Source organism: Pseudonaja textilis, chromosome 4, assembly GCF_049901715.1.
Source record: "Pseudonaja textilis isolate UNSWEBS1 chromosome 4, rPseTex1.2, whole genome shotgun sequence".
Lineage (NCBI taxonomy): Eukaryota > Metazoa > Chordata > Lepidosauria > Squamata > Elapidae > Pseudonaja > Pseudonaja textilis.
Genome location: NC_141993.1, coordinates 82,669,376 through 82,689,613, shown reverse-complemented (window position 1 = coordinate 82,689,613; position 20,238 = coordinate 82,669,376). Strand labels below are relative to the sequence as shown.

General features: G+C 38.4%; 1 protein-coding gene across 2 annotated transcripts in view; it reads left to right on the top strand.

Moving 5' to 3' along the window:
* Window positions 1-20,238, top strand: part of PEX5L (peroxisomal biogenesis factor 5 like) — a 182,798-nt gene that overhangs the window by 116,962 nt on the left and 45,598 nt on the right. The window contains exon 2 of one of the 2 annotated variants that reach the window (XM_087933511.1): window positions 5,304-5,408. The exons of the other annotated variant lie outside the window; for it this stretch is intronic. Within the exon in view, the coding sequence (XP_087789637.1) occupies window positions 5,304-5,408 (105 nt within the window). The remainder of the gene's footprint in view (window positions 1-5,303; window positions 5,409-20,238) is intronic. 2 annotated transcript variants of the gene reach the window in all.

Genomic DNA, 20,238 nt, shown 5'->3' with positions numbered 1-20,238 from the left:
TGATCTGCTGTTCCATGCAGAGACGGGGGAGGGGGATTTGAAGCTGACTATGTTCTGGGTTGTAGTACCCTATTGTTACAGCCCTTTTCCCAATACACCTTCTGCATTGTTCTACAGCAAAAACAACAGGAATTGTGGATTATCCTTGTGGGGGGGCAATGGAATGTTGTGTTATTGCAGCCACCCAATGGATTAATGATGATTGAGTGATTGTTTCACAAGCATTAATATGAGTACCGTGACTGTTTTCAGCCAGGAAAGGAGTATGTTTGAAGATGACTATGGTTCTGTGTTATAGCACCCTATTTTTCCAGTCTTTTCACTATCCAGGAGAACTTCTGTGAGGATTTTGCGGTCTTCTACAGCAGAAATAACAGGAATGGTGGATTACCCTTGTGGAACAAAAAAAAAAATAGCATGTTATATGGTATTATGATGATTACAGCCATCCAGTGGATTAATGATGATGATGATGATGATTAATTGATGGATTGTCTGATTAACAAGCACTAATATGAGTATCATGACTGTTTTCAGGCAGTAGGTGAGACCTTGAAGAAAAAGTGGCTGTGGCTTCAAAAATGCAAGCTGATCTTTGCCTTGGTGGGTTTTTCTTTTCCTCCTCCTGTGCCGGACATTTAAAAAGCATCGCATGTTTTCTAATGCATCTTTTCCGACTGACGAAACTTGCTTTTATTACAACCTTCAGCACGAAAGGCGTGCGCTCTTTTGCCAGCACCGCATGCCATTTACTGCTAGCGCAACAACAGCCGCATATATAGAGACTGTATATATTGCTTCAAAGGATACTGCCACAGAGGGAACCATACATAAAACTTGTGCACATTTGGCCAGATAATTTTTGTAGCCGCTTAGCAAGCAGAATGTGCTTTTCATCAGATAAAATACCATATCCCAATTATAATTCACAATGCTGTGCATTTTGCAGTTTGGGTATAACGAAAGTGTGCAACAGGGAAGAAGCATGCTTTTTATATGAGCATGCTTTGGAGATTCTTGGATATGGAGATTCTTGTACATTATTTCAAAATGTTAAGTTGGATACCGGTGTTATTCAGAACTGTGGTTCCTTGATGGCACTTTATAAGTAACTAACAAAAAAATGTTTTATTTTATACTATCAAGCAGGCACAGCTTGACTTGGTTGGAATGAAACAATATTGCCTTAAAATCTGGAATATAGATGTTGCTAATCAAGATACAGGTGCCACATTTGTGGCTTTCCATGTTTTTATTTCCAATGAAGTTCTACATCATAATTCCTACTCAGAAAAATAAGCAGATGAAATCATGGGAATAAGTAGAACCTAAAATGTATATAATACTATACCGTGTACCCGAACACTTCCTTTCCTTGTACAATGCATCGTAAGTCACATGAAGTGAATTGGTGTGTTGCCTTTATGGAAGAGTGTTATTTTTACCTGTTCTCGCCATCCAAATTTATTTTGTTTGTTTTGTAATCTTAGTTCTAGACTGCTAGTACCTGTCCGCATCTCACATTTCTCCAAGTTTCTTGCACAATAAGGGAGCCAGTCACCAGTAAGATTCCCAAAGATTCATAATCCCATGAATACCTTTATGGATTCCTATTCAGCAACTTTTCAAATGATCCATCATTTAACTTTCCACCCTGAGAGCTGATGCAGAGTAGACTATTGTTCCTTTCTGCATACCTTTTGCTAACAGTCTTGCTGAACAGGAAAGTGTCTAGGTCTAAATTCCTGAAAATTACTACCAATTCAATACAGCATTTGAAAATTATTTGAAGAGGACTAAAAATTTACTCAAGGAAAAAATGGTCCTGTGACGTTCCAGCAAATAGAAGACTTGTACCATCAGTCTTACTCTTTCATTCATGCTATGGTTAAGGAGCTATTTTTACACTGCTGAAATAGTTCTAGAGCTGGATTTCCATGTGTGTGCATGTATATATTATTTATATTTATATACACATGCAAATGGCAATTTTTAATATCTAATTGAGGTCCTTAGTGATCTCTGAGCTTGGCTGTTTTCCTGCAGATATTTCAATATCCAAACTAGATAGATGCGTGTTTGTGTTTATTTTCATGATCATGGTCATGATGTGCACTGAAGATGGTGTTTGATTTCATTGTACAAGGTGCAATGACAATAAAGTAAACTAAAAAAATAACATCATCTATATGTTACCTAGTTTGGTAATAAAACATCTGCAAGAAAACAGCCAAGTTCAGAGAGCATCAAGGACCCCTCATTTCAACCCTGAGTGACAAATATTCTCCTTTATTGATAGTTGACCTTAAAGAACCCATTATAGCCCTATCAGGAGGATAAAAAGATAATTACAATTCGGGTCACCAAGCTGGATATTGCTGTTGTCTCCATGCAAAGGATAATTCAAGAATAGTAGCCAATGCTTAGCAGAGCTAAGCTATTATCATAATCTTTTGTTCCAGTTGACTTCAAGTGGTGTTTGACTTACAATCATTCATTTAGTAACTGCTCAGAGTTACCACAGAAAAAAGTAACCTGCCACTTATATCCTCGCATTTACAACCATCACAGCACCTCCACAGTCACATGATCAAAATTCAAGCAGATGAGAACCGGCATGTATTCATGGCAGTGGTCATAAGTTGAGGACTACCTGCAGTCAGATTTGACCTGGCATTAGGGTGATCATAATTGCATTTTATCATAAATCAGGAAAACTTCTGATCAACATTGTCTGATTACTGGACTATGTCACATACACACAGCACAATGATACATTCAAAGAAACTTCAGAGATTTACACGGTTTTACAATTGCACCCAAGGTAATTTAAAAGTTGTAATAGTGTTTTATTTGTACAGGACCTCTCCAAAAGATACTTTTCTGTTGTAGCAAGAAAGACAGAATTGAAAATCTGCGATATTGAACTAAAATGGTTTATGATGGGGGCATTAGCTTAAAACATACAAGATAATTGTTTAAAAATGAATGTTTTTATTATAGTCATGCTGGGCATCTGAATATGGTGGGTCACCATTGGCCAGTTTGAAGAAAGTTTTTGCTGTCACCGGTATGGTTTTTCCCAAAGAAATTCCTTGATTTCTGCCATTTTTACTTTTGTAAAAATGAACTTTAGAACTGTTTTGTCTCTTAAGGCAACACATATTGTATCTGTGTTTTGTTACTGTGTTTTAAGAAGGGAGCCGTTGAATTCTCTAGAGCAGGGGTCCCCAAACCCCACTACTGAACCACAGCCTATTTGCAATCTGGTCGCATGAGTGATGGGGCTGAAATGCACGTGCGCACAACTCAATTTGCTCACTCAAGCAGTCCAGTTTCCCTCCCCTTCCCCCCCTCCCCTCCCCCCAGCCAAGCTGCAAATATTTGGGACTGCTGCTCTAGAGAGAATTAAACTAATTTCTCTCTCTTTCTCTCTCTCTATTTTGTTTTTTGCAAGTTTTGGTATGTCACTCTTGATGTCCTAGTAATCATCATCATAATTCTTCTTCTTTTTTTAACAATTCAAGTTCAGAGGAAAATAATGGGTAGCTTCTTCTGTTCCAGAAATTAAAATACTTTTTTTAGCTAACTGTGCCGTGCAGTTAATGGGTTAAAATTATCGTAAAATAATTGGCCAGCTGAAGCTTCCATTACATGGTGGGTGAGATGGGAAATGAACTGCATTATATACCGATCTCTGATCTCCTAAGAAAAGAAGACAAAAAAGATGGAGGAAAGCAGTAACCTGATAAATTGATATGACAATGTTAATGAGGCATTGATGCAGATTCTCTGAAGTCTTTCCAGGACTAACAACAGTGAAAGTGTTCAGCGTGATGGTATTCGCAAAGGAGAAGGGGGGGGGAGAAACCTTCATACTGATTTAAATTATTTTTCAATTAATGTCACACATGGTGTCCAATCTTACAACTTTAACTTTGATCTGGCATCTTGTTAATCTAGCAAAACCTCCTCATTAAGCACAATGTTTTGAAATATTCATATACAGGTAATCCTTGGCTTACCACCATTCGTTTAATGATTGTTCAAAGTTACCATGACACTGAAAAAAAGAGGCTTATGGCTATTTTTCACACTTATGACTGTTGCAGCATCCCCATGGTCACTTAATCCAAATTCAAATGCTTGACAATTGACTCATATTTATGACAATTGCAGGGACCACCTTTTGCGACTTTCTGACAAGAAAAGTCCATGGGGAAGCCAGATTCACTTAACAACCATGTTACTAATTTCACAAATGCAGTGATTCACTTACCAACGGTGGCAAAAAAAATGTAAAATGGAGCAAAGCTCATTTAACAAATGTCTCGCTTAGCAGCAGAAATTTTGGGCTCAATTGTGGTCGTACGTCGAGGACTATACCTCTTTGTGTGTCTCGCTGCAACTTGGAGAGATAAGCCTTCTTGTCCTCCACAACAATCTTAGATAGATGAAAATTATCTTTTTTATGGAGAAGTGCTATGTCTACAGCTCTCTAGAGTTCAAACTCTCTGAGATTCAGACTGGAGTGGAGGCTGGTTTATAATTTAACCCACGGCAGTAAGTGGTCCAAAATATTCATCCTAAATATTGTACAAATGAAATTATTAAATTGCAGCCCACCAGGAAACCAAATATAGAAGAATTTGGCTATTTTTAGGGGGTGGGGAACTTCCTATGGTCTTTGGTGTGCTGTAAGATCTGCTTCTAAAATGACTTGGCCAGGAGAAATCCTAAATGTAATATAATTTTAACCTGAACTTAATTCAATTATCCCAATGGATGTAAATATATCCTCTTACTGACCCAGGAAAATGACAATTTAGCAGCAAATTCTGGAGGCCACAGTAAGGACACGTCCCACCAAAGACAGCTCCAAGATTTCTGATCAGACACCATGAAAAAATTGCTTTAAATAATCCATTGTATCATCTATGGAAAACTGAAATGAGATTGAAACAAACGGTTATCACTTGGAAAGTAATAAAGTATGTTGGATTGGACATCATGCATCTCTAAATATATATATTATATCTTATAGTTAACAGTTATGCCAAAACCTGTGTGATTGCTTAACTGCTTTAAAATGATCATTTTTGTTTCCAGCACCAACAATTTGCTTCCACTATTTTACATGTTAAACTTCTTGCTTTTTTTTGTTGGTTTGTTTGGCGGGAGGAGACAAGGAAGGGAATTGAAACTGATGATGATAATGTCATATTAAAGCTATTTCTACATCTGTAACAGGAATGTCATACATTTCCTCCTGACACAAGTCATTGTTGATTTCACTGTTATAGGGGAAAGGATCTAGGGCGGCAGATAAGGCTGTTGCCATGGTGATGAAGGAGATACCGAGGGAGGAGTCTCCGGAGGAAAAACCCCTCCTTACTATGAAATCACAGGTGGGCAGAATGGTCCGGATTTGAAGGAGGAAGCTGTCGTATTTCAATGCAAATGTAGATCAACCATTAGTAGAGCTACCATATTTTGGTTGCAAACATTCATCCATTAGGTGGCAGTAGAGAAGTTTCATTTTACTATCTTATTTGCTGCCATCTTGTGGTCACTGGTTTTCTTCCGCTGAGATATGGTAGCTCAATAATTTTCTAGAAGTCTTCCATTCTTCTTGATTTCTATGTTCAATTAGATCTCAATCGCTCTCTCTCTTCCTGCCTCCCTCTCTCTCTCTCTCTCTCCCTCTTTCTCTGCTTTCTTACTCTTTCTGTACCTTTCTCTTTCTTTTTCTCTCCCTCTCTTTCTCTGTCCCTCTCTCTTCTAACTTTATCATCACACTGGGAGAGAGCTATTTAAATCCACATATTCTTCATCCAAATTACACTGAAGACATATTGACAAAATGATAATAATAATAATAGGTGACAAATGTTAAATTTTGAAAATCATCTTGCTAATGTGTTTAATAGAAAATTTTCATCTGTATCCTTTAAATTATATCCAGCATTTATTTATAGCTGTATTTATATGATTTCTTCTTTGGCATTGCTCTCAGGGTCCAGGTTACAGTATTATAATATTATATGCAATATATTGTTAACAATATTTTTCAAACAAGGATGAAAGGCATAAAATATAGTATAAAGCAGAGAAAAACATTACTTCTGGTTCACCATTTTACATATTCTGCATTAATGTTGGATTTTTTTTTTGAAGGCAGGTGTTTGAAGTAAAATGGCATACGTAACAAGATTGTGCATGTTAGTCATTAGCAAAGCATCTAAAACTGTTCAAAATTACCAGCTGTGATCCATTTTGTCCATAGTTACAAACAGCAGTGATATAAGTGAACATTAATAACAAAAAGATAGAACATACTTGGTTTGTTGAGTTTTGTGCCGTACTTCACAATATTTAATGCTTTTGAAATAGTCATGTTTGCTGATTTCTATCACCTCTACTGCTAGCCGATCTCATTCACACCATCTTGAATGTGGAGGCCATTTTTCTCTAGAATGTTCTGCTTGCTTTGGCAAATGCGAGATCTTATCCAAGTTGTACCCAATTGTCTTTAGTTTTGCAGTTTGCAGTTCTCAACTTTGGAAAAGCTAGGTTATACATTAACAGATTCAATGAAACATGGGACAACTGAAAAAGATTTTCTTCAAAAGCTAACAATCCAACAAGCAATCTAATGACCAATCTATTTTGTTGAAACAGTCTGCTTTAGTAAGCAATATATGAGACTTCAATCTTATATCTTAAAACTAAGGTCCACAGGAATGAATCTCCTTAACTTTCTAATTCCTGGTGTGAGAAGATTAGAATATTAGAATTCTTTATTGGCCAAGTGTGATTGGACACACAAGGAACCTGTCTTGGTGCAAATACTCTCAGTGTACGTAAAAGAAAAGATACATTCATCAAGAGTCAAGAATCATAAGGTACAACACTTAATAATAGTCATAGGGTACAATAAGACATAAAAATATTGGTTCTTTTATATCATATTATATTATATTATTATAGTTTCATTATAAGATAAAAATACAGAAAAACCCCCAAAAGTTAGAAAACGAAGGAGAGAGTGCAAAGAGAGAGAAAAAAGTGATTTCTGACTTAGCATGCAGTGAAATACAAATACTGTATTTAACTTTGCTACACATTTCATAACATTTCAACCATTTCTATAATAACAAAATCATTCTAATCATGAAAATCTAAAATCAAGTTTCCATTTTTTTTTCACATTGGCATTACTTTTGAATGATTTGCATTAAGTATGATTTATTTAAATAAGTTGACTTCTCACTGTTCATTATGAAATAGGCTTGGTTTAGGAAACTGCAATTAAAAGTAAACATATGGGTTTGATTCTGAAGCTCTGAATATGATAAACCAGAATATTAAATAATAATTCAGTAAAATGTGGATTGCTAACAAGACGGGTAGAATAAATGGAGATATTTGATGCAGATCCCTAAGTTAAAACAAATAACCTTTAGCATTTGGAGGAAATTAATAAATCAAGAGTTATAATATAATCTCAAGGATTTTTAAGTAGTTTGATTACATATTGGTATTAATTGCATCTTTCATTTGAATGCATGAAAAATGAACAGGAGGGAAAAATAGGTTGTCATAGGATGCAGTAATACCAAACAGGAAGGTCTGGAAGGAACAGCGTAGCCAGGGATCTCTTTTAAATTACCCTAATGATAAACTATTTTAATTAAGGATCTGCATTACACTGTGTATGGACCATCAAGGGCCTTTGCCAGACTTAAATATTAACTCTGAAATCCTGTGATTTATTTTAGGCTTTCTGCATTAAATTGTGGTTGTGTCTCTAAATTTTGGGTTTTTCCCTTGTTATTAGATCAATACTCATTATTAGTATTACTATTGTTTGTATTTGTATGGAATAAATGGACATTTAAAACAAAACACAACCCAAAGGCTTTATTCTTTTAACTTCATTTTATTTACTAAACACATTATTAAGTACACACCAGGATAGATAAAAGGCATATCAAAAGATCAAATAGTAAAATATAATTAAGAAAGTACAAGAAAGTAAACATACAATCTGAACAGTCAAGGAGATTAATGTTTCTTTAGCTATCTCAAGCCAAATTGCAAATGTCAGGCAGCGATCATGAAAGTCCAATTAAACTGATTTATTACTACTCATACCTATGCACAGGAATATTCTCAACTAACGGTTAGCACCTACTAGCAGTTACAGGTTATCAGAATTCAAGGAAAGTTGGACTTTGTTCGCTTGTGCCTACATTCTAAGCTAAACCCTCTTTTGACTCTGCCCCCAGGCTTGGCCACTTCTTCCTGTATACAAATGTGTCACTGATTTGTAAAAGAAAAGCTAAGACTAAGACTAAACTAAGGCTAAACGAGGACTAAGCTAAGATTAACTAGGAAAAGCTAAGACTAGATTAAGACTAAACTAAGAACTTTAAACAAAGAGTATGATTAACACGGTTTATACATAGTAACTGGAAATATAGGCAATGTAATTCTAATTATAGATGATCTAATTATAAGTATAGAATAACATCTTCTAATTGCTTGTAAAGTTAAAATATAAATTAAATGTATAATAAGTCATATTTAGGATGTGGCACAAATCCATACAGTAAGACCTAATCTAAGAAAAGTTTCCAGTTAGAAATGAATTCTATATCAGATTTACCTTTAAGTATAACATGTTGGACATCAAAATATAGCCCTTAACTTGATTATCCATCTTTCAAAGGAAGAAATCAAACATGCTTTCTAAAAAGAAGCATGTGATAATCCTTAGCACAGCTAACAATATGCTTTGAATGGACACATGGTTTAATGAAAAGTTGAATAAAATTATTTCTGGTTGCAAAGGACATTCAGCTTCAAAAGCTGTTTTATTCTCATGTGAATCATGTTCCTTTTTAACTTCATGGGAGCTATTCAAATGGAATATTTTTTTTCCAACAGAAATAATTGAATTCTACACTGTTTGCCAGATTGAAGTGTACAGTGTGTTTAAAATAATGGTAACCATAGCAGTCATAAACCATACAGGCCCTGTTGTTATCAACAATTTGCAAATGTATGTATTAAAATACCAGCCCACCTTTTTATTATTATTATTTCTACATATTCCAGTACCCCTGAATGTTCGATTACTTATGATTCAAATGAATTCAAAGGCAGCTCAGACCTTGCAATTGTTTCATTTCATTTACTTCCTTTGTGTAAAATCCCAAAGTAGCTTAATTGAAGTTATTAGTAATTGCCAATATGCTTCTGTGCCTTAAAATAACTCATTCTCAGTTGCCTTTTACAGATTTGCAATATTGAATTATCCACACACATACATCAAGGTAATAGATAACTTCAAAGGGACTCATTGTCCCAACAGGTATTAGAGTGAAAACGTATTGGTTTCCCACCCCCTATGTAAGAAGATTGTGATTCTGTCTGGATTTTACATGAATATCTGTTAACACCTTGCCAATTCCCAAGAGCAGCTCCTTAACAAACATGCAAAGCGAAATAAATATCTGAGTGGTCTTTTGTATATGAAGTTACGCACAGATAATAATCCTTGTAGGAAAATCTACCTCTTTGATGCCGTTGTTTATTGACCTATAGATACAGAGATGGAGCAGGAAGCTTTGCTTTGATACATCCTGTTTTGGTTTTACATGCAAGCTACTTTATGAATCAGGTGAATTGAACGAGAGAATGGAACTCCTGATTCATATTCTAATGTGTTTCATGCCCATTTACTTTTATTTCCAGTAATCATAAGAGTTTCCCAGAGTGAACTGTTATTGGTTTGTGCATGTTTCTGTCCTCCTGTGTGTGAACTGACTTCATCTTTGCCATCGTTGAGTGGACCAGTATTTTGGATAATTGCCCGCAGATCAGCTTTGTTGTATTTGATTGTGTTGCCTTGCAGATTGCTATACATACTTTGCTGCCTTTTTAATGCTGATCCACATGCACCTTTCATAGTGAGCATTTGTCTGACATCGTGTAATACTGCGAGAAAGTGAGAAAGTTTTAGATCCAACTTGATGTGTTTCTTCCGTAGCAGGGAAGCCATTTAAAAATTATCTCTGTATTAGACTCCCATGTTGTGTTCGTAATGCATACAGGCATAGATCAAAGGGATTGCCTTGGTCATGTGACTGTTTCCTGCACATATCTCTTCTGGAATTGATATGAGTAGGATAAAAAATAATTGGATGCGACCCGCCTGGTTATGTGATATTTCCTCACTGCTGGAGTCTATCCACAGGGAACCTATTTTCAGTGGTTTCCACAACATGGCTGTATGTAGTCTACAAAATTCAGCTTTAATGTAGAAAAGGAAGACACTGAGTTCCATTCTAGACCCCAAAATTAGATTTTCTACCTTTGCTTCTCAATCAGTCCTTCCCAATGTATTGAATAGGACTCCGAGTACTTGCAGCATGATTATTGTTTTAATGGCTTGAAATTAGCCAGCAACATTAATGTACAAGGGTGGTAATAATATCAACAAGAGCTGGATAATTCAAAGAACAAACACCCTCAATCTGATGTCTTCCAAATGTATTGGAATCACAGCAATTTCAGGTTTCTAAAGATGCCAGCCTACTTCAACTCTGAACCGTCCTCCAGAATAATGTACAGGTAATCTTCGACTTACAACCACAATTAAGTCCAAAATTTCCATTGCTAAGCAAGACGCTTATTAAATGAATTTTGCCCCATTTCACATCCTTTCTTGCCCCAGTTCTTAAGTGAAATATTGCAATTGTTAAGTTAGATGCTGCAACAGTAGTAAGTGTGAAAAATGGTCATAAGTCACTTTTTTTTAGTGCCATTGTAACTTTGAATGGTCACTAAACAAATGATTATAAGTCAAAGATTACCTGCATGATTTCTTTTGAACTGCCAAGTGTATCTTATAACCTTGGGGTTTTGTAATCTTTCTCTTTCAAATATTAACTTGGCCTAACCGTATGTTTGCTTTTTCTGAGATTAGTTAAGCTGTCTAGGAGATCTAACTAAAATAAGGTTTAATGGGGCTTACTATTAGCGGCATAGCATGTAGTATGTTTTAGAGAGCCACAGTTGTGATGGCTACCACATAAGGACTGAAAAATGCCCTCTGAAGACAAATCTCATACCATCTGGTCAGTTTCTTTTATGAAAGAAGATCATAATTTATTAATTTATTTTTTATTTATTTCTTTAGTTTAATATAGCTGCCCATCTCACCGAAAGCAACTAGGGATGGCATACAAGGAAGCTGCAAGCAAAGCATTTGTTTCAAAGCAAAACGGGCAATGAAAGACTGACTCAGGATATTATCTATGCGCAGCCTTCAAATGCTACATTCTGTTGAAACAAGCTAATCAGATATATTTTGGGTCAGAGGATCTTATCCAGCATGCATGCATGGTTGTGTGTGCGCGTGTCTACATATGTGTTTGTGTGTGAGTGTGTGAGTGTTTTAGTAGGCCTTCCCATCCATCGATCAATTCCATTTGCATCTCTAAAATTAGAACTGGAGTCAAATGGATTAATTTAATTAATTAATTAATTAATTAAAACTAAGGAGAACTTTCCTGACGGTTAGAACAATTAATCGGTGGAACAACTTGCCTCTAGAAGTTGTGAATGCTCCAACACTGGAAGTCTTTAAAAAGATGTTGGACAAACATTTGTCCCAAATGGTAGAGGGTTTCCTGCCTCAGCAGGGGGTTGGACTAGAAGACCTCCAAGGTCCCTCCCAACTCTGTTATTCCATTCTGCTCTACTTAGTTCCATCTTTAGCCAAAGGGGGTTTCATACGAGTTAACATTGGAAGATAGTATCATGAAGGTGTAAGATTTATTAGTACATAAAAGATGTTATGCCAATATTTCAAAGGATGTTTTTGAGCAGAGTCAGTTTGTGTCATACTTTTGGATGTAGTAGGAGTCATTAAGAATCTAGTACAGATAGTCCTCAACTTACAACAGTCTGTTTAGTGACAGTTCAAAGTTATGACAATTCTGAAAAATGTGACTTATGACCAGGGGAGGGATTCTACCAGTTCGCACCTATTCACTAGAACTGATTGTTAACATTCTAAGCAGTTCAGAGAAGCGGTTGTTAGAAGAAATTACTGGCCTAATCCTGTAAGGAAGGCAGGAAGGAAACATTCTGGTGTTGCTTATAGAAATTGCCTCTCCGTTAACCCTTATTACATTCTTGGCAGGACTAGACTTCCTGTCTCTGGAACTTCTCTGAAGTATTTTTTCCTCCTTTGCTGGTACTTTGCTTGTGTGGAGTGACCATTTAAAGTTACAATGGCACTGAAAAAAGTGACTTATGACCATTTTTCACACTTACGACTGTTGCAGCATCCCCACCACAGTCATGAGAGGCCAGGCAAAGAGATGTGTGCATCGATGTGAGTGATATTAGGTTGGCCACACCCAGCCAATAACATAACCACTAAGCCACGTCCACCCTGTCACATGACCAACAAGCTACACCCACCACCTAAGCCACACCCACAGAACCGGTTGTTAAAAATTTTGAATCCCACCCCTGCTTATGACCGTTTTTCACACTTATTTTCACATACCTTGCAGCAGCTCCAGAGTCACATGATCAAAATTCAGATGCTTGGCAAGTGGCTCATATTTTGCGATGGTTGCGATGTCTCAAGGTCCTATGATCCCCTTTTGTGACCTTCTGACAAGCAAAGTCAGTGGGGAAGCCAGGTTCACTTAACAACTATGTTATTAACTTAACAACCGCAGTGATTCACTTAGCAACTGTAGCAAGAAAAGTCATAAAACGGAGGCAAAATTCACTTAACAAATGTTTCACTTAGCAACATAAATTTTGGGCCCAAGTGTGATCATAACTCGAGGACTACCTGTACAGCTATGTGGATGAATTAGTATCAGGCATTTTATTTAACCATGATTTGTTAAGAAGCTATAGCAATCTTGTTCAGACATCATACTAAGCCATAAAGCATGGTTTCCAAACCATAAATTCAAACATTCCACTAAGTCAAAATCGAACATATTAGAACTTGGTATGATAGACAGTGCTCAACTTACAACACAAGTGAGTGTAACGTTTCAGTTGCTAGGCAAGACAGTTCTTAAGTGAATTTGCAACTTTTCTTGCCACATTTGTTAAATGAATCACTGCAGTTGTTAAGTTAGTAAGACGGTTGCAAATTGAATCCAGTTTTCCCACTGACATATCTTCTCAGAAGGTCGCAAAAAGTGATCACATGATCCTAAGGAGGCTATAATCATCATAAATATATGCTAGTGTTCTGACCCAGGCTTCTTAAACCGTAATCACTCACAAACTTATTTTAAAAACAAGAGTTATTTTATTGCAATGCTGGGAATTGTTTCATTCTCAGCTGGAATTAATCTCAAACAGTCTCCCAAGATGGTTCCCCCACTCCCAGATGGTCCTGGCCCCACCTTTCAGTTCTATGAAGTGCTGCCAAAAACAGAGGAATCAAATGAACTAGAAAAGAGAAATACAAAAAAAAAAGAAAAACCCCAACATAAGTACAAAGAGCTTCAAGGATGACTCTGAACTGATCGAACTACTTTGCTTCCTGCAAAGGTTTCATCATTTAGGCCTGACTTTTATCCCTTATGAGAGGGGCAATCATTTCCCAGCCTTACTCCCAAGTCACCCCTTTTGTTTCAGCTCTGTGCACATGTGCACTGGGAACAGGCTCCCCTGGGTCCTCCGCCTCGCTGCTGCCAGACTCCGGGGGCTCCAGACGCAGTACCCCACGCCCAGATGGTCCTGGGCCCATCTCTACATCGATGTAGGACCCTCGTCCAAGTCATCTCCAGACTCCCTGACTCGTCCCCGTTCTTCCTCACTTCCTCACGATTCTGCCGATGTCTGCACCAGCTGCCGGCAAACCACAACAGCTAGTTGCCAATTGTCTGAATTTTGATGTTGTGACCATGGGGGTGCTACAATGGTCATAAGTGTGAAAAAACAGTCATAATTAACTTTTTTCAGTGCTGTTGTAACTTTGAACTGTCACTAAATGAATGTTTGTAAATTGAGGATTACCTGTAATCCAACATGGCCCTAGTGATGAATAGTTTTAGGTGCTACTCAATAATCCCTAACATTTTGCAAAGTTGCTTTCCATCCTTGAGGATTTCAATTTCCACAGAAGCAAAAAAAAGGGCAGCTTCTGGGAATTCCAAAGTTGAGACTGATTCTTCTTATGATTTTTGGACATGAAAACAACCCTTGATTTGTATGCACCTTACAAAATCTCTCTCTTTTTTCAGTTAAAGGCCAATAAAACTGTTAAGCCATGACACTGTTATTAGATTACGAAGGACCATTTGTAAGTTAAGTATTAAACATCTTATTTATTTTAGGAGGACACGACGTATAATATCAGTATCTCTGAAAGGTAATGTTTTAAACATTGCCTGGAATAAATGTTGGCTCCCTGCCAAACTGCCATTTCTTTGTAGAAATGAAATAAGGTGTTTTTCTTTTCTTTTTTTGGTTGACTGACTGGTTTGTTTATAAGCGGCCATGCAATGCTGAGAAACTAAGAACTTGATAGCTATTCTGGAAAGCTTATATTTCTCTAAGCAGAAATGCAAATTCCAGATCACAGAGGGGGGCGGAGAGAAGAGGAGGGTATTTCATAAGGTAGGGATAGCCATGCCAAAGTCACGCTTTCTGATATCTAGTGTTGGAAGAAATAGCCCTCTGGGTTCAGTTCCAGGTGGGAGGAAAGACACTGGAAACATAGAGGCTGTTTGGAAAGATGGTTTAATAGTGGACAGGATCACATGCCTTGGAGCTCCTGAGCAAAAAAGGGAAGAGTTGCTGAGATACCCTGGGTTGTATACCCTCTGCTGGGATTTGAATTGGAGCTAGTATTCTGATTGGTTGTCAGAGTCCCATGGGGGGCCATGCAGGGGCAACTTTGTAGGCTGTCCTGAGTCCCAGGCTTGGTTGATGAAAGGGCTTTGGGAAATTCCTATTATGGGTCTGCCTGAAGGAGGTACATCTTTGTCACCAAACTATAAAAAGGATGTTGAGACTCTAGAAAAAGTACAGAGAAGAGCAACCAGGATAATTTGGGGACTGGAGACTAAAACATACGAAGAACAGTTACAGGAACTGGGCTTGGCTAGTCTAGCGAAGAGAAGGAACAGGGGAGACATGATAGTGGTCTTCCAATATTTGAGGGGCTGACACAGAGAGAAGGGGGGTCAAGCTATTTTCTAAAGCACCTATAGGCCAGACAAGGAATAATGGATGGAAACTGAACAAGGAGAGATTTAACCTGGAAATAAGGAGAATTTTTCTGACAGTGAGAACAATCAACCCACAGAACAGCTTGCCCCTCAGAAGTTGTGGGAGCGCCATCACTTGAGACTTTCAAGAAGAGGTTGGACTGCCATTTGCCAGAAATGGTGTAGGGTCTCCCGCTTGGACTAAATTGGACTAGATGACCTACAAGGTCCCTTCCAACTCTGATTATCTGTTAAATTGTTAGGTAGAGTAGACTGGCCCAAGCCTCAATGTCCCGTTAGCAAGGGTAAGGGGAGTTGAGTTTCTGCCTCTCTGAGTTTCTACTTCTCTTTTAGGGGAAATATTCTGCCTTTTTAATATATTCTAAAATATTTCATTTCTCTAGGAGAGGAGTGGGTTTTAACTTCCAACACAGGGTAGATGACAACTTTTCAGAAAAGAAGTCCAGGTTCTCCCTACCTTTGAAAGGATAGCCAACTACCGTTAAGGAGAAGTCATCCCACCGATAACCTGATCCATAGAAAACCTGATCCAGGTGCAATTCAGAGTGCTAATTATTATCTTTGAAACCTACTACCTTTAAAACCTGGGTTTCAAAGATAACAATCAGCACCTTGAATTGCACCTGGGAGAAAACGGGGAGCTAATGCAGCAGGCATAAGAAAGGTATACAGATAATCCTTGACTAACAGCCGTTCGTTTTATGACTGTTCAAATTTACAGCAGCACCGGGTAAATGTGACTTATGACCATTTTCACAGTTACAATATTTGCAGCATCCCTATAATCACGTGACCAAAATGGCAACTGACTCATATTTATGACAGTTGCAGTGTCCTGGGGTCATGTTATCCCGTTTTGCGACCGTCTGACAAGCAAAGTCACTCCTATTGAAATGAGTAGAACATGATGGAAGACTGATGATTTAGAAAATCTTCCTTTCATTGTGTGATTGCGAAAAACAACAATAACAGATTGTTGATTTGTGGAAGCAGGTTGCATTTTTTTTTTCTGCAGAGACGATGCGGACAAATCAAGTTTCTTTTTTAGAAGAGTGGGGGGGACAGAAAAAATAAAACACACAAAATTAAACCAAGCAGTTAAAAAAAAACAAGTCTAGAATTATTACAGGTAGCAAAGTTTACTTTTGGATATGACGTAAAAGTGAATAACATAATAGTAATACTGGATTAGAGGCAAGTTTGGTGGACTGAATATCTTTATTCTATAAAGTTAAATAATGATACCATAACAGCAGCCACTAAGCCAGATTGAATACAGTACCCATATTCTGGCTATTGAATTTTGCTTATTGGCTGCTATTAAAGTATTATTATTTAACTTTGAGGACTGTATCTCTGAATAAAGTATTATCTCTCTATGTCTTCCTCCGCAACATATTTAAACATCTTTTAAACACTAGCCCCTTTACAATTTGGATTCTTCACACCCTTAACTAACTCAAGTAAATCCATTTTTCTGGATTTGCACCATTCATTTAATCCTAAATTAAGTTCATCGAGTAAGGTTCACTTCACACATTAAGCCACTCAAAAACCAAACTCAGGTTAACACATGATATACTGTATTTGAATCTGCTGAGTTTTCAAGTCTCCTAGTTAAATACTTCATGTAAAACAGACTTTAAAAGCCTCTTATTGACAATGTTCCTTCCAAGGTTATTTTTAAAGCTGCTTTTATAAATTTTCTCAAGCTAGCACACTCCTACAAATAAGGGTAGGGCTGTTATAAATCTCTTTACGCAGCTAATGTGATTCTACACTAGCTCCCATTAAGTGCGGGGAAAAAGGTACATCACTGAGGGTGAAGACTGGATCAGATATTCTCCCAGCCTCCAGCTTTTCTCTCTCCTCCAAATTCTCAATATCCCGGTTAGTAATTCTAAGTGGACACCGACATGGTATCTTTAAACGTGTTATAGTTTTAGAACTGTAAACAACCCATTTCACCTAGCTGAGATGGCCAGTTATAGAAAAATGGATGGATGGAAGGTTGAATGGTTGGATGGTTGGATGGATGGATGGATGGATGAATTTAAGCCATTATATATCTAGCCATGCCATATTGAATTAATCATAAATGGCTGGAATTGCAGAACACATAAAGCTTAGTTTACCATTAGTAGCTGGTAACACCACACTAAAGCAAATGGAGCAGACTTGTTCCCTATCTCAAAGAATCCTTTTTCAATTAGTATTGAGTAGCACCTCCTAAGAGTAGAAGCTCTTTGGTGGTGGGATGGATGTTGTCGGCAAGTGATGGACCATCTTCACTACGGAAAGAAGTTGGATGTCCATCTGTTCATGTGCTTAGACGAACAGCCAGGAAGTGATGAACTGTCTTCTACTAGATTGGTGTTTTGGCAACTTGGAGATGTTTCATTGATTAATTGCTCTCACAGGCAGAAAACTTCTCCTTACTTCTAAGTTGGACAAGCTTCCATCCATTTCTTCTTGTCCTGCCCTCTGGTACCCTAGAACAGGGGTGTCAAACTGAAGGCCCGCAGGCTGAATCTGGCCCACAGGGTGCTTAGATCTGGGTGCTGCCCTAGAAACAGCGAAGGACTGGCCTGCAATGCCTTTGCCAGTGAAAACTGAGCCATTTTAGCTGGCAGTAGGTTGCAGGAGGCTGTCACAGCCGAAAATGGAGCTCGGGAGCCCGTTTTTGCTGACAGAGCACTTGGGCCACCACAGGTGCTCCCGACATGAGTGATGTCGAGTGATGACACTCACCTCAGCCCAGAGGTGGCATTCATCAGGTTCTGACCAGTTCTGGAGAACCAGTAGTGGAAATTTTGAATAGTTCGGAGAACTGGCAAATACCACCTCTAACTGGAGATTTTACAGTATCCTTCCCCTGCCACGCCCACCAACCCACACTCACAGAACCGGTATTAAAAAAAATTTGAATTCCACACTGCCCCAGTCCCCTGAGGTCAAACACAATCCTAATGAGGCCCTCAATGAAATTGAGTTTGACACCCCTGCCCTGGAAAATAAGTCAATTCCTTCTTCTTTGTTACAGTCCTTCAAATATTCGGAAGATTGCACCTAACACTACAGGGAACATATGAATTACAAAAGTCCTTTTGAACTGTGACAAATTCTTGAGCATCTCTATTCATGTCCAAGTCAGTGGGATTCAATTTTTTTTACTACTGGTTCTGTGGGTGTGACTTGTTGGGCTTGGCAGGGGAAGGATACTGTAAAATCTCCAGTCACACTACATTATTTCTTGTTTCACACTTTTTCCTCCTTCGTTGCCTCTTCCTAAAGAAGCTTCTGTTAAAAGTTAAGCTTGAAAACCTGCCACTCCATCTGCAGAATTAATTAATTCCTTAATAACAGCTTCGGTTCTAATATGTTTGAAGGGCACCAGCTTGGGGAGGGTTTTTTTTGTAAATCTCACAGAGCAGCCAATATGCTTTAAGATAATCTTTCCAGATATTGCATTAGCTGGTTGAATTTTTTCGTTACACAGAAAGGCTAACTTGATTACAAAGCCTCAGCAGTGTCAGGATTCTGGCAGTTACTCCAATTAAATCATGAGCCTCGAGCCACACTCCCAAAGATTCATTTGAAGGTAACATTCTATGACCGGCATTTACCTGGGCGTAGCCCACTCTGAGATACGTAATTCACTGTCACCCTTGATCCTGCTTTCCCCCCCACCCCTCTGGGTGTATCATCCAACAAAAAACGTCCATAGCCAAGAGTAATCAATCATGCTCTCCAATTAGATTTTTGCACAGCAGAAGCTTTAGTCATCGAATCAGTGTTTGAAGAAAATATGAATGGAATGTACTTTTGATTCCACACTGCTGCCTGCTCTTTGAAACTCCTCCCCTTCTTTCTGTTGTCAATTATAAAACATGTATACAAAATGTTTTATGAGTTGACAAGCGGTGTGCCAGAGTTAGCTTTCTGTCCCTAAATGGATGAATAGAACATTGGAAAGGAAGACATCCAGGACTGGGCTTCTGGGGGTTTGCAGGGGTTCAGAAGACCCCCTAGGCTAAGGTTCTGTGCAGTTCAGAGATCCCCCCAAATCCCATTCCTGGGTGCCCCCACCGCCCACCCCTCCCAGGAGTCCCCACGCAGCCTGTTTTGGAAGCAAGTAAGTGCAGGGCATGCACGGAGGCTCAGGGAGGGTGAAAAATGGGCCTCCTGGAAGTTCGGGAAAGCCGGACATGGGCCCGTTTCCAGCTTCCAGAGAGCCTCTGGAGCCCGAGGAGGCCATCTTTGCTCTCCCGGAGGTTTGAGGAAAGCTTCCGGAGCCTGGGGAGAGCAAAAATGCCCCCACCACCACCATGGTGCCGGAGGTTGACAAGCCACAGCCACCATGGCCATGTCCACCCAGCAACCGGGCAAAGAACCCTTTGCTAAAATTTATGAAGCCCACCCCTGATAACATCTCACCAGTGAAAATGTTTCAGCTTATGAAATCTTATCACTGGTAGCTGGTAATTTCAGGCAAATAAGGATTGGCATGTCCACTTAAGTTTACCAAGTGGAGTAAACGATGTAGCAATTGCTTACTTACGTCAAATCCCACTACTGTGTGAATAATTATGAATCCTAGCAGGATAGAAACTTCTCCCATTTTATTTTCCCATATACAACAAAAACAAGATTGACAGGTAGCCCTTGACTTAAACAATCCATTTAGTGACCATTCAAACCGCACTGAAAAACCACTGAAAAAAGTGACTTATGACCATTTTCACACTTAACAACCATTGCAGCACACACACACACCCATGGCTATGTGCTTAAAATTCAGATGCCTGGCAACTAGCTTTGCTGGCTGGGGAATTCTGGAAATTGAAGTCCTCCAAGCTTAAAGTTGCCAAGGTTAGAGACCCCTGCTCCAAAGAACCCAAAGCTCTCTTGCTTCAAACCAGTATTGCAGAAAACAGAACCCACAGAT